Below are 14,459 nucleotides of genomic sequence, written 5' to 3'. Positions count from 1 at the left end.
AAATCGTGAACCAGAAACCTTGCATTTTTATGCAGTTAGTGCAAAAAACCATTATGCATTTGTTTGCAGATATTGAGCGCGTACAGGTGCATGTTTGTCCCTTTGGCACGGGTGTCATAGGTTTGCCACCACTGGTCTAAGACATCTAAATATCAGCAATTAATTTTGTGGCCTTTAACAACTTTCCTTTCTTTTGCTGTGTATTCTAAATTATTGACAGCAAACAAATTGCATACAAGAGGATCCAAACTAATTTGCAACTTATTGGAGAATCCAGTCAAGTTGACTATACTTTCTATGTGCTACAATAACAACTTTGCTTATCTACAGAATATAGTGGGGAGTCTAGAAAAAAAGTGTAAAATATGTGAAAATGAGTTGATGTTGTAGCTCATTTTGAAACTGTATTGTAATCAATAAACACATTTTCTTAATGATTATGATGATTATTGCTTACTAGCCTCCGTGTAGGGCTTCAGTCATAATTCCATTTCTCTGCTCCGTTTTTGAGCAGAGAAATGGAATTAAACAGAAATAAACTGATCTTTGTTTCCCCCAGTGATTTCAATAAGGAAAAAACAGATCTGTTTATTTCAGTTTTAATTACTTTTCTCATGACTGAAGCCCTAACACAGATGTGAACTAAGCCTTACCTGATTATTTTGTAATTAGTTGTACTAACACATTATCTAATGAGATCTTTCTTTCTCCGTGTTTTCAGGTGGTGTTTGGGTGGATATACCACATAGAATTTCATATACGACAAACAAACTGCTCAAAATCTAGCTTTACAAGCAAAGATTCCAAGGAATGCAAAATAGATAAAGAAGGAGTAAGTGCTTATATTTGTTGTAGAGCAGCTTACAGAACATATATAGGTTGATGATATCCGGATACTGAGCACTAAAGACTTAGAGCTCTATAGGCTTTGTCTTTCTGTGGATTTTACCAACTAGGTAGGTGCAAGCTAGGACAACTCCCTTTCTGGAAGCAGCTCCCCAGCTCAATAGTCTCTCAAAATAGTCGCTAGAGCATACAAATGACTGTTGTTTGTGTGTTTTTACACACAGCAATTATTCTTCACTTGTCCTTTAATTTTACAGTTGCTGAATTGCACACTTCCCTCCAAGGTTATTGGCCAGTTGTTGAAAGACAAACAATTGCCTATTTACATCAGACAATAATTAATCAACCAGGGACTATTTTTAGGTGAGCAGAAACAAAGTGGCTAATGGATGAATTCTTGCTTATCACCTGGCTGGTGGCTGTATTTACATAGAACAACTGTCACTTACATTATTTGGATGATAGTTCTGTGTAAACCCACGCTAAGATTAGTTGTTGTTTTCATAAGAAGCTGTTGACATGTCCACATTCGAATTTCATGTAAATGTAGTATTACACAGCATCCATTTAAGATAATAGGCAACCCTGTAATACAAGACCACACTAAGTCCTTCAGAGCAAAATTATTTATTTTTAATGGCTTTAGAACGAGCTAGAGACTTCCAACTATGACATCGATGTTTTAATGTGCACACAAATAGGGGTTGAATGAGTGGGCAACAACTTTAAAAGCACAAGTTTAATTTTCCTGGAATTAGCCACATGATATTAAAAATGTTGACAGCTGCATGTAGCTTAATAAGATAAAACAGAACATAGTAACATAGCATATAAGGCTGAAATAAGACACATGTCCATCCAGTTCAGCCTATTACCCCCCAATGTTGATCCATATCTATCTTGGTTTAATTTGATACCAATCATTTATTTATAGAACAAATATCTTTCTGTGAAACATAATAACACAGTAACTTAGGCTGAAGGGAGACAGTTAGAGATGAGCGAGCGTACTCGGAAAAGCACTACTCGCTCGAGTAATTTGCTTTATCCGAGTATCGCTGTGCTCGTCCCTGAAGATTCGGGTGCCGCTGCGGCTGACAGGTGAGTCGCAGCGGGGAGCGGGGGGGAGCGGGCGGGAGCGGGCGGGAGAGAGGGAGAGAAAGATCTCCCCTCCGTTCCTCCCCGCTCTCCCCTGCAGCTCCCCGCTCCGTGCCGGCACCCGAATCTTCAGACCCGAGCACAGCGATACTCGGATAAAGCAAATTACTCGAGCGAGCAGTGCTTTTCCGAGTACGCTCGCTCATCCCTAGAGACAATGTCCATCTAGTTCAGCCAGTTTCCAATCCCCCCCTTGTAGATCCAGAGGAAGGCAAAAAAAAACAACCCTATAAGGCAGAAGCCTATTTAGCATGTAGAAGATATCATTTACAATTTTGCAAATGATAGCGATTATTTTTATGTATGCATATAAGTGCTACTTTGTACAGTTGTGGACAACATTATTGGCACCCTTAATTGTTTAAAATTATAAGCTAATATCTTCAGAAGCAAGTGGATATGTACTAACTTTGTATCATTAGGATATTTGGCGATACTTGGTCCCAGGTTGCATTCAGTAGATTCAGCCGCTCCATGTGCCTGACAGGTACTATCAGTACTACATATACAGGGGAGACAGAGAGTGAGACAGCACCTCCATTTGCCCTCTTGGATGACTGCCTCGTCACCACTTCTGGGCGCCTCCTGTACACTTCAGGCAGTACCGTGTCGTTACATCCTGCCACCCCCCAAAGCTCCAATCAGAAACTTACAACATCTTAGAAGCCAAGCTAGTGCATAAACACTAGCCAGACAGTAAGTACCAGCGACTTGCAATGAATGTTACCAAAAAGACAATTTTTAACACACGACTTAGGGCAATTTACCTCCCTACACTCTTTGGCTTTCTCCCATAGAGCCCTGTTTTGTTCAGTGTGCAGTGCATAGTACAGATTAAAACCATTACTTGAGTTGTTTCCAGGTCAGACATTTTCTGAATGTTGCACATGGTTACTTTGATACATTTTAAGCCAACTTTTATACGGATCTCTCATCAACTGTCCTCTTTCCACCACATCCTGGGATGTTTTTTACTGTTCCATAAGTAATAAATGTCTTGAAAACTGTTTAAGCAGTTGAAGCTGGGATGCCAAGGTCTTTGGAGAAAATATTGTATCCTTTAAGATGCTCATACCCATTAGACTAAAGTTGGTGACAATAGACAATTTTAACCAAAATGATCATTCATTGGGTGAAATTTAGCAACAAACAATAATTTAAGTCAATGGATGACAGACTTGTATTGTGCAGAAAGAAACCGGTCACATTTCAAATTTTCGTTTTATAGTCTGACAAAAAATCTTTTGTTTAAAGGTCTTTCATGCGCGAACATCCATAGGAGCCCCAGTTACAGGGGAAAACATACACCTGTAGTGACAGTAGTCACTAACAGAGCTAATCTGGGTCTGCTAAAACAGAGGGCACCCAGCAGTCACGTGATCGCTGGACCGAATAGCAGAAGTAACTCTTCTGCTTTCTCTCCATAGTACATAGCGCTCATTGAGCACTATGTAGCCTGGAAAGGAAAAGGCAGACCTGCTCCTGGTTGATTGTGGGTGCAGAAGCATAAATCCTGTGCCATTCTTCTGCTATCGGCCGGGATTAAAGCCCAGAACCATGCACTGTAAATTTACCGCGCTTAGGTCTCTTTGACACGAGCATATATCAGCCGGTTGCACGGCCGGCCGATATACGCTACAATCAGATGCATTGGATTTCTAATGCATCAGATCACATGGCCGTATTCCCATGGCGTGAAATTGCCCGGCCGTGCCAATATAGCGCCGAGCGCTTATGCGCCGGCCCACAAATATAGTCCTGGAACTATCTTTCGGGCCAGAATACGTTGGCCGCTGCATGGGCTCCTATGGGAGCCAATTACAGTGGCCGGAGAAGGGAAGTGATAGGGAGTTTAGCAGCTCTGTCTTCCCTTCTGGCTGTTTGCAATGGTAGGGGGTGGGACGGGGGTGGAGCCCTGACCCCTCCCATTGCTTGCTGCAGACAAGGGGCAGGGAGGAGGGAGCTTAGCTCTGCCCCTGTTCTGCCCCCTCCCATTGCACACAGCAGGGCAGGAGGAGAGAGGGGGTGAGCCGGCGAAGGGAGACCCAATGGCATTGTGGCTTCGGCATGTATGCGCCAGGGCCTGTGCCATCTGAACAGGCACACAAAGATTGTGCACCCGTTGACGCGTTTTTACGGCACTGGCGGGCGCACGTAAAAACGCCAACAGCTGTGTGAAGGGGGCCTTTGTCATTAAACGGTTAAACTGATGTCCAATCAACTGAATTTACCACAGGTGGACTCCGTTGAAGGAGTAGAAACATCTAAAAAAATGATCAAAATAAATAGGAGGCCCCCAGAGCTAAATTTCAAGTGTCAAAACTTGAAATTTTTTTTTCTTTAATTTGAACAAGACCACAACGTAACAAAAAGCCTTTCCAGACCCACTGTAGTTTTGTAGGACATACTTTCAGCACGATTGTGCCCCTGTGCACCAGCCGTAATCCATTCAAAATTGGTTAAATGATGCTTTTATGATCTGTGTCATTACAGGGTATGCAAGTGAAACTGCGTGACCCACTCATTCACCAGATCACATGTTGCTTGGTTTTTACATTTGGGATAAAGCTGAAGGAAATAGTTTATGCTACATTGGTGAACGACATTAAAGAATAATGGACACAGATGACTAATTGACACATGATGAATTAATTGTAGCTGTGTGTAAATGCATCCTTCACACATAGATTTGCATTGCAGCAAATAGAGAACTTAATGACAAACTATTTGATCTTCCTGCGCTAAAAATAACGCAATTACAAATAAAACTGTATTTTACACTTAAATTAATTTTCATCCTGCTTTGCATATACGGTATATAATTTCCAAGCTTCATCAGCAATGCGGTGTCCTGTCCCCACACTAACTGGGACACCCTGCATATCTAAGCAGTTTCACTAAACATTTTATTTTAGGGGATATTTTACATGGTGTATTTCATACTCGGGGTGCAATAATGTTGACCACAACTGTATATATCCAAATGTCATACCTGACAGATTAAATTTGTGTTTGACAGCAGGTGATTATCATTACAATCATTCAGAAATAAATGAATCGTCACATGAAAACAAACTATAACAGCAAGACTTTTTTTTTTCAGGAATCCATTAAATGCACCACACAGGTGGATGTGACTCCAGAGGGCGCAGTTGATTATCCCTTCCTGGAGTGTAAATCCAACATTGGTAAGAGTCAATGCAGGGGACACAAAGTTTAGTCTAATGTCCCCTTTATGGGCTAATGCACTCGAGGTGGATTTTACGCAGAGTGATTCCGCACGGAATTTCCGCTGTCGCCCGCAGGTCAATACAGGCAGGTGGAATTTTATTGCGGAAATTCACGTGCAAGAAAAAAATTGTGGCATGTCCTTTTTTAGCACACATCATGTGCAAGAGTGCCCAATAGATCTCTATGGATGCGATTTTTCTCGCTGTTCATCCGCGATGATACTGCGGATATACTGCGATGTTGTAGGTAGATACTTTTCAGGTTGCTATAGAGAACCAGGAAGTAGGCGTGTGTGTTTCTTTTCCGGGTGTGAAAATCCGCAATCAATCACAATCACTTTTTTTTAGAATTGCAGTTCTTCTGTGTCGTAAATCCACATGAGAAAATCCGCATCGGTCGTGCTCATTCGGCCTAAGGCACATATAGTGACAGAAGAAATTTTCAGGGTCATAGCACAACATCCAGAACTTGAACCCTTAGGGTCCTTTTACACCGTACAATTATCTGATGCTTTAGCACCTGACAGTCATACCATCAACAATTGCTTCTGTGCTTTTACGCAGCAGCAATGATCATTCAATGAATGGAGGTGGAGCAGGCCGGAGATCATTTCAAGTTGTTCTCCTCCATTCACAGTAAACAGGCAGTCGTTCATAAATGAACAACTGCCTGTTTACACAGGCTGATCGTCATTTGATTTTTATGCCTGCAGAAACTGAATGACGAACAATAAGTAAACTAATTATTGTTCGTCGTTTAGTCAAAGGCAGCATTTACACTGAGGATCATTCAGTTTCCCATGACCAAGCAAGAATCTGAGCGATAATTGTTCCGCGTTACATTCACAATTGTCTTCCTACGTGTAGGCATTGCTTCCACTGCCATTCAAGAACATCGCCTGTATGTTTAGCTATTGAATTGTGATCATGTTGGTGCCATCCATATACAGATAGCAAAGATATTTTAATATTTATTGCTGACATTAAAAGCAACATTTATAGTTTTTTGCATTCTCTTGAAATTCAAGCTAGATATTGGAAAATATATCATTATCGGGACCTCTAGCTCAAATCAATATCATGAGATTTCTAATTTTGTTCATACATATTTTGAACCTACAGAAAAGCAATCACTTCTGGATATATTTTTTATAGCCCCAGACTTCCCATGTCATGTGGTGCAAGGAAGATATAAGCTGAATACATAGGTGTTTTACTTTTTTTTTAAAGGAACTTTATTTAGCCAGAAGTTGATTAACCAACATACAAACATAGGCAGCTGACACCACAGGTGTCAGATTCAGTGGGCAGTACATTGCATGATAAAAAAGGTTTAAGAATAGGCGTTACCTGTATATACACGTTCATTTCTTCTTGATACATAGTGCCTGGCTACAGCTTTTTTTTTTCTTTTTTTAAACTTAAACTTTAACTTTATCAATTGTTACTAAACAACAATTTAACCTTGAAATGAATTAGCTGTAATCACCCGGGAAAAGAGAAAAATGAGAAAAGAAATAAAGGAAATTTAAAGGGAACCCCCCCCCCCCCCCCCAACCCAACCCTCTGGCACGACTCTTTTAAGAAAAATTGTGTAAACAGAAAAAAGGTTCTAAGAATAGGGTTTTAACTTGGGGAACAAGTTGAACAGATGTCCTTCATTGTGTCCTTCCCTCTCCCTCACTCCCTCTCTATCACCTAGCTAGGCTCTCCCGACGCCGTCGCAGAGCAACTCACCCAACCACCCCAAATCTTATCAAACTTTTCAGGACATCCCCTAGCCATGTATGTCAGTTTGTACATCGGGATTTCGGCGTTGACCACCCGAACCGATGCATTCCTGGTCGGCCTCCCAGGGTGCTTCCAGTTAAGTAAAATGACTTTTTTGGCATAGAAAAGTAGCAACTTGTACAGTGTACGTGTTGCTGCGGCCACCGGCAGGTCTCCAACAAGGCCAAATAGGCACGTTCCAGGATGCATGATCCTCGGTGCCCCCAGATGCGTTTCCATAAAGACAAGCACGTCTCTCCAGTATTCCTGCAGGACTGCACACTCCCAGAACACGTGCATGACCATCCCATCCGCAGCCAGGCATCGCGGGCACGTTGCAGTAGAGAGCAGCCCCATAGTACACAATTTAGAAGGAGTGTAATATATACGGTGTAGGAACTTAACTTGGATGAGTTTGTCTCTCGCGCTAACCAGGGGGGGACCGGATCCACCTAGTATATCCTCATCCTCCCCTTCGGTCAGGTCAGGGATATCCCCTCCCATCTCCGCACGGCCCTCTCTCCCAGCGGGGCCAGATGTTGCACTATATGGGCATAGAAGCTCGACAGAGGTTTGACAAGATTGCACATCAGGCCCTCCAGCCGTGTCATGGATAGTGGGATAGACAGACCTCCAAACTGAGCCCTGGCCGCGTCTCGCAGCTGGTAATATCTAAAGTAGGAGTTTTCAGGCAGGCCATGGGCTATTCGTAGCTGTAAAAAGGTGCAGAGCGTACCCTCGCTGACTATATCCGAGAGGACATTGACGCCCCAACGCCTCCAGTAGGCAGGCTCTGGGAAGCGCTGGAAGTGTGGCAGTTTGGGGTTATTCCAGAGAGGAGTGTGTGGGGATCGCACAGTCTCCCCCTCAGTGGACAGTCTTGTGACCCGATGCCAGATTTCCAATGTTACCAGCATGGGAGTGGGCAGGGGAGCAGTCAACGATGAGGGGCCGCTCAGCAGCAGCCCCCATAGGTTCTGAGCAGGGTCCACCATTCTCCGCTCCAGACTCACTGCCGGGTTGTAGTCTGACGAGGATAGCCACCACCCCGCATACACCAGCTGGCTAGCCAGATAGTAGTAATAGAAGTGTGATAGAGCTAACCCTCCCCCGCTCGACGGGAGGCACAGAGTCTCCAATCTGATCCTGGGTGTGGTGCCCCTCCACAGTATACGTAACACAATCCCGCAGAGCGTAGTGAAGAATTTTTTGGGGACTAACGTAGGGGAGTTATGCAGTATGTACAAAAATTTTGGTAGCAGTTTCATTTTTAGCAAGTTTATTCTGCCCACCAGGGTAAGCAGGAGAGAAGCCCAGCGTGTCGCCACCTCCTCGGCCCAGCCCAGGAGAGGGACCAGGTTGGAGTTGTAGAAAGTGGATAATTCTGCTGTCACCTTTACGCCCACGTAGGTGGTCTGGGTTGTCCAGCTCAGCGGGGCGGGCAGGGGAAGCTCAGCAGCCACAGGGTCCACCGCCAGTAAGTCTTGTCCCAGTTGACCTTAATGCCTGAATGCGTACCAAATGCGCCGAATATGGCCAGCACTGTGTTAAGAGAGGCCTCCGGGTCTTGAAGGAAAAGAAGGGTGTCATCTGCACAGAGCGCTATGCGCTCTTCGTAGTTGTTTAGTTTAAATCCTTTCACTATTGGTTATGTTCGGATGTGGATCGCTAGAGGCTCTATGGCGAGGGCAAACAAGGCGGGGGACAGAGGGCAGTCTTGTGCCTCTGCTCAAGGAAAACTGGGCAGAAACATGTATGTTAGTCTTGATGTTGGCTACTGGGGAGTCGTATAGAATCTCAATCCATTTAATAAAAGTTGGCCCAAATCCGAACCGCCGCATCACCGCCCATAAGTACTTCCACTCCACTGAGTCGAAGGCCTTTGCCTGATCTATGAATACCAGAGTGCGCTTCCCGCAGTTAGTATGTTTGTATGATAGGTGGTTAAAAAGCCTCCTCAGGTTCATGTCCATGCTTTTCCCAGGCATGAAGCCGGACTGGTCAGCGTGTATGATCTCTTTCAGTACTGAGTTTATACGCGTCGCCAGTATTTTTGCAATTACTTTAACGTCATTATTAAGGAGGGAAATAGGGCGGTATGAGCAGCAGTCCGTGGGGTCTTTTCCGATTTTAGGGATCATTATTATTAGGGCTTTTCGCATTGTGTCCGTTATCGCCCCCTCCTGCAGAATAGAATTATATAATGTGAGAAGTCGTGGGGCCAGGGTTTCCACGTTTTTCTTATACCATTCCCCAGGGAGCCCATCCACACCCGGTGACTTCCTATTGGGAAGGGCCTTTATGGCTTCCGTTATTTCTTCTATGCTCAGATCTCTATCCAGGTGGGCCGCACTGTCTCAGTTCAGCAGAGGGAAGGGAATGTCATCTAGATACGCCTGAAGCTGCGCATCAGTGCAGCTCAGTCTGGAGGTGTATAATTCCCTATAGTATTGGGCGAACACTTGATTAATTAGTTTGGGATCGTTTAGTAGGGTGCCCGAGCTATCTCGCACTGCTGTGATCGGCGGCAGTGTCTGATCCTCTCTAGCTAGGTAGGCCAGTAAGTGGCCGTTCTTGTCTCCCTGATCAAAGATCCGGTGGCGGGAGTACAGAAGTTTTTTCTTGGTGTATTCAATAAGTAGTAATTTATATTCCCGTCGCAGGGCACCTAGGGTTGAAGTAGTTTACGGGGAGGGATCTGCTCTGTGTCTGGCCTCTGCTAAGTCAAGGCGGCGTTCCAGGTCCAAGTGGCTGGCTCCCAGGGACCTTCTGTGTTCGGCTATGGTCGAGGCAAAGGATCCCCTGGTGAAGGCTTTAAATGCGTCCCATACCACCAACTCCAGGGCCGTTCCCTCATTAACCTCCCAGTACATTTCAGCCTCTTGTTCTACATATTCGTGTACTTCTCTTTGTTCTAACCATAGTGGGCTCAGTCTCCACATAGGGCGACTGCCCTCAACTCCAAGGTCAAGAACCAGTTGGAGCGGGGAGTGATCTGAAATGCCTCTGGGCAGGTAGGATATGTCGCGGACCATGGGGAGGCAGTCTGGGGAGCCAAAACACAGGTCTATATGCGAGAAGGCATTATAGGTCAGAGTGTGACATGAGTAGGCTCTGTCGTGTGGGTGCCACGCACGCCATATTTCTTGCAATAAATAGGAGTCGGCCCACCCAGGCAGTCGAGCCCGTGCGGAAGCAGCTGGAGTGAGACGGTCCCGCACCGGGTCTAAGATCAGGTTAAAGTCTCCCATAATTACTGTTGGGGCTGCCTCAAGGAGGACCACTCTTGCCATCACCTCATGGAGTATTTCAATATTAGCGGGGGGTGGTAGGTAAATGGTTACTATCGTGAGAAGGCGACCATGAAAGGTGCCCTGTAGAATCAGGTAGCGCCCCCCAGGGTCTATATGTATTTGACAAAAAGCAAACTGGGCTGACTTAGCCACCAGGATGCTGACTCCTCGGACATAGTTTGAATAAGTCACGTGGTATGCTGTGCCTATAGTTGCTCGCTTAAGTGCCAGTGTCCTCAAACCTCTAAGGTGTGTTTCTTGGAGTAGTATCATGTGAGGGGAGTGAGTTTTGAGGAAGTCAAAAACCAGCGCTCTTTTGATTTTAGAATTTAGGCCCCTGACGTTCCAGGAGACCAATTTTAAGTACATACTAAAACATACTGTCAAAGAGCTGGACATTGTTCCCACAAGTTCCCCGTAAAGCGTTCAAGAGAGAGTCGTGCCAGAAACAACCAGTAAAAGTTACAGAGTAGACCAAAACCTGTTCACATTTGCCAACCTCAAACCAATCCCTCCCTTCCCACCCTACCCATCCCCCCAAACTTTGGACAGGTTTCGATCCCATAACTCACAACTTTGTAGGGGGCGTAAGGCCGAGCCCCCAGAGAGAGTCAACAACAAACTAGGACAGGAGAATGAAAAACAATAACAGCGGTCACAGATATGGGAATGAAATCCCCCCCTGTGAATAAACAGAGACAGGATCATGTGAGTGTGGGCTGCTCCAATATGGACCATAGGTACCCAGCACGGGCCCCTGACCCAGCCTGGCCCTCACAATCCGAGACAGAAAAGAATAATCTTATAGCAGTCCATATTACTTTACAGTATCATTGTCTTCAGCTGCTGGCCTTCTTATCTAACGTGGAGGGGGGGGGAGGGGGAGAGGACAGAGGAGAAGAGGGTAAGGGGGAAAAGAAAAAAGAAAGGGAAAACAAAAAGGGGGGGAAAGGGGGAAGGGCGGGGAGGGGAGCGGGGTCGCCTTCCACAGTTACAGTGCAAAAAGAAAGGGAAGCATTGGCCGGCCAGCCACATCAATTACGTATTTTTGGAAGTCTCACGGCAAGGATCAGTTTTGTTCAAGCCAGTTTAGGACATCCTCTGGTCTTTCAAAAAAATGGGAACGGTTATCCTTGACCACCTTTAGCCTAGCAGGGTATAGCATGGCGTAGACGAGTTGTTTTGAGCGTAGCATTTTCTTTGCTTCTGTGAATTTTTGTCGCCTCTGCTGCACCTCTAGGGAAAAGTCCGGAAAGATACGGACTGTTTGTCCATCGACCCTTAGCGATTCTCTCTCACGGTTAAGTGCCAGGATTTTGTCTCTGTCCCTGTAATTGAGCAGCTTTGCAATGAAGGTGCGTGGGCGGCCCCCGGGTGGCGGAGCCCTTGATGGGATGCGGTGAGCCCTCTCAACGCAAAATAGGGGGGACAGAGAGTTAGGGCCATACTCCTGCTTGAGGAGCGATTCCAGGAAGTCGCAAGGATCTCTGCCCTCAGCGCCCTCCGGCAATCCTATAAATCTGAGGTTACATCTACGCAAGCGGTTCTCCATATCGTCCAATTTCTTCCGCTGCGCCGTGAAGTTAGAGTTGAGGGTGCGCACCTGATCTGAGAGTGGTGAAACAGTGTCCTCCAAGTTAGAGACTCGCGTCTCGACCTCTGTTGTGCGCTCTCTCAGCGTTTGGACGTCCGCTCGCAGCAAACCAAAGTCCGACTGTAGTGCGTCGATTTTTTCTGTGAGGGCAGAGCGTGACCCTGTGATTGCCTTTAGTACGTCGGCAATAGTCGGGCCGGATACAGAGGGTGAGGCTGGTGCGATTCCCTCAGAGGGTGCATTCTGTGGGCTGGAGGGCGCGTTAGGTCTGGGGTCCGTTGAGGTGCTGGGCCGAGAGTATTGCTGCAGCTTACTGGTTATTTTGGCTTGCTTGCTGGGCACCATCGCGCTAGGGGATAGTAGTAGGGGATGTCCGCCGGCTTGAACTTATGGGATGTCACAGGGGGGGATTAATGCGCAGTTTAGGCTTTAGTGCATAGCTGTTGGGGTACAGTCATAATGTAGTAGTATCTATGCGCTGCCGACACGCCACCCCCAGACAGCAGTACGGGGCTCAGTCTGTAGGTGTATGTAAGACAATGGCTTATAGTCCTGGAGTGTCTCTGATGGAGAGGTCCGTGGGTCCAGGTCCCTCTCCGCCTCCCGCACTATCCATCAAGAGGCGAAGTGCATCAGGAGGGGGGCAGGTAATTGCCTCTGCTCCCCTCTGTTTAGGGGTAAATTGCTCTCCCGGGGGAAGGGGGGGGCTCCGCGTGCGGTGCTCCTCTCTGTGTATATGGCTTCTTCAGCGCACCCGCACAGTCCCTTTTTCTTCTGTGGCTCCCCTTACACCCCTTATTTCCCCTCTGCTAGATGGTGTTTGGCTGGGGGGGAGGGGTGGGGGCTTCCCCTTGCTGCGACCAACGGCCTGGGATGATAGCCGCAGGGAGCCCACTCCAGGGGGCTTCTGGTGCCCCAGATGCAGTGTTACAATCCTGTGGGAGTGGGTGAACACAGGTGGAGGGGGCGCTGAGACCGGCGGCCGCCACGTCACTCACCCGGTCTGCCGCTGTATGGAGTAGGCAGCCAGCCCTCTCCACCTCCGCTGGTGCCTCTGGTGTGGTCCCCGCTTCGGCCCTCTGAGCAGGGGAGCTCGCAATATAGCACTTCCGGTCACGGCTCTGGCACTTCCAGTCGCGGTCAGCCGACACTCGAGTCCGGGGATCTTCAGGCCTTGTAGGCCCCGCTGCGTTCCTCCTCGGAGGAGACCCAGGAAGGTCTCTAAATGCTCCCACCGGGTCAGGGAAGTCAGCGCCGGCCTCCTGAATGCTCTCCCAAGTCTCCAGCGCGCGGGATGCCACAGATTAAGGCGGGCGCAGAGCGGAGCTTCTCCAGGCCTGTCTTCTCTCTTGGGCTGCTAGGCCACGCCCCACCCATAGGTGTTTTACTTACTCCAATTCTTTGGGTGGACTTTTATATACTGATCATATGTTTTTACCCCCAGGTGTCTGTATCAATTGTCCTATACTGGTACAGTCTGAAGACCCTGAGCTCCGGACATTATTAGTACAAGTTATGGAGGAATACAACGTCAACAGCAACTACACAGAACTTTATGATATTGACATTGTTGCAAATGCTGTAAAAAAGGTTCGTGTGAATATGATGACTTTCATTTTGACAGTTCCATTCTATATGTTCTAAAATGGCATTATAGAGGGGTATCTTCTGTCTAGGACCTCAAGCTGGAGTGGAGAGTCAATAAGGCTATGCTTATATATTCTTGCCAACAATAAAAATTTAGAATTTCCATAGTTTGGAATGCTCTTTCACAGTCTGTAAGTAAGCACTGAATAACAAAAACAATTCATGTTGGGTCAGTCATGGATAGGGATTAAAAAAACATTGATTACATTAATCCTTCCCTCATCACGTGCATGTATGTCAGAGTGGAGCGGGGTGAGTATGAAGCAGGCTTGGAAACCCAGTGGGTTCCGGCTGTTTGCAACGCCTGTTGAAAATAGCTCTGATCATGTCATAGAGTGTACTGTAGAAGCAATCAAACAATTGCAAGTTCCAGTCACCTAAGGGACCTTTCACACGGGATGGAATATTCCACAACACTGTTGTAAAATATGCCGTCACTGAATTCTGCACTAAAATCCGTTCTGCTAGCTGCTGATTTTGATGCAGAATTGCTTGCAGGATTCTCCTATTTTCATTTCCACACCAAAATCTGCATAATAATAGTACAGATTTTGGGGCTGAACATTCCACAGGAGGGCATATTCTGCAACGCTGTTACTTTTTCAACTTTTCCACAAGACAATCTAAATAATAAAAAAAATGTTATTTGTATCACCGTGTCTGAGAAAAGACTAAACTATCTAAATATTGCATTATGTATCTCAGATGGTGAAAGCTGTAGAAAAAAAAATGATATCAGAAATGCAGTTTTTGGTCACCCCATCTTCAAATAAAATTTGAATAATCAAAGTTTTGATAATTTCACAATTTGAGTGATCAAACATTCATGTGTGTCCAAAAATGATAGCAATAATAACTACATCCTATCACATACAAAAAACAAGCTCTCACACATCCCATCAATAGAAAAATAAAAACGTG

At 46.0% G+C, this 14,459-nt stretch overlaps 1 protein-coding gene across 1 annotated transcript in view; it reads left to right on the top strand.

The window, feature by feature from the left end:
• Positions 1-14,459, top strand: part of LOC136626575 (T-kininogen 1-like) — a 51,412-nt gene that overhangs the window by 21,098 nt on the left and 15,855 nt on the right. The window contains exons 5-7 of the mRNA XM_066601627.1: positions 722-832; positions 5,108-5,192; positions 13,336-13,481. Coding sequence (XP_066457724.1) covers positions 722-832; positions 5,108-5,192; positions 13,336-13,481 — 342 coding nt within the window. The remainder of the gene's footprint in view (positions 1-721; positions 833-5,107; positions 5,193-13,335; positions 13,482-14,459) is intronic.

This window comes from Eleutherodactylus coqui, chromosome 1 (genome assembly GCF_035609145.1).
Source record: "Eleutherodactylus coqui strain aEleCoq1 chromosome 1, aEleCoq1.hap1, whole genome shotgun sequence".
Classification (NCBI taxonomy): domain Eukaryota; kingdom Metazoa; phylum Chordata; class Amphibia; order Anura; family Eleutherodactylidae; genus Eleutherodactylus; species Eleutherodactylus coqui.
Note: the sequence above shows the minus strand (reverse complement) of the source record. Positions and strands in the feature narration are given on the sequence as shown.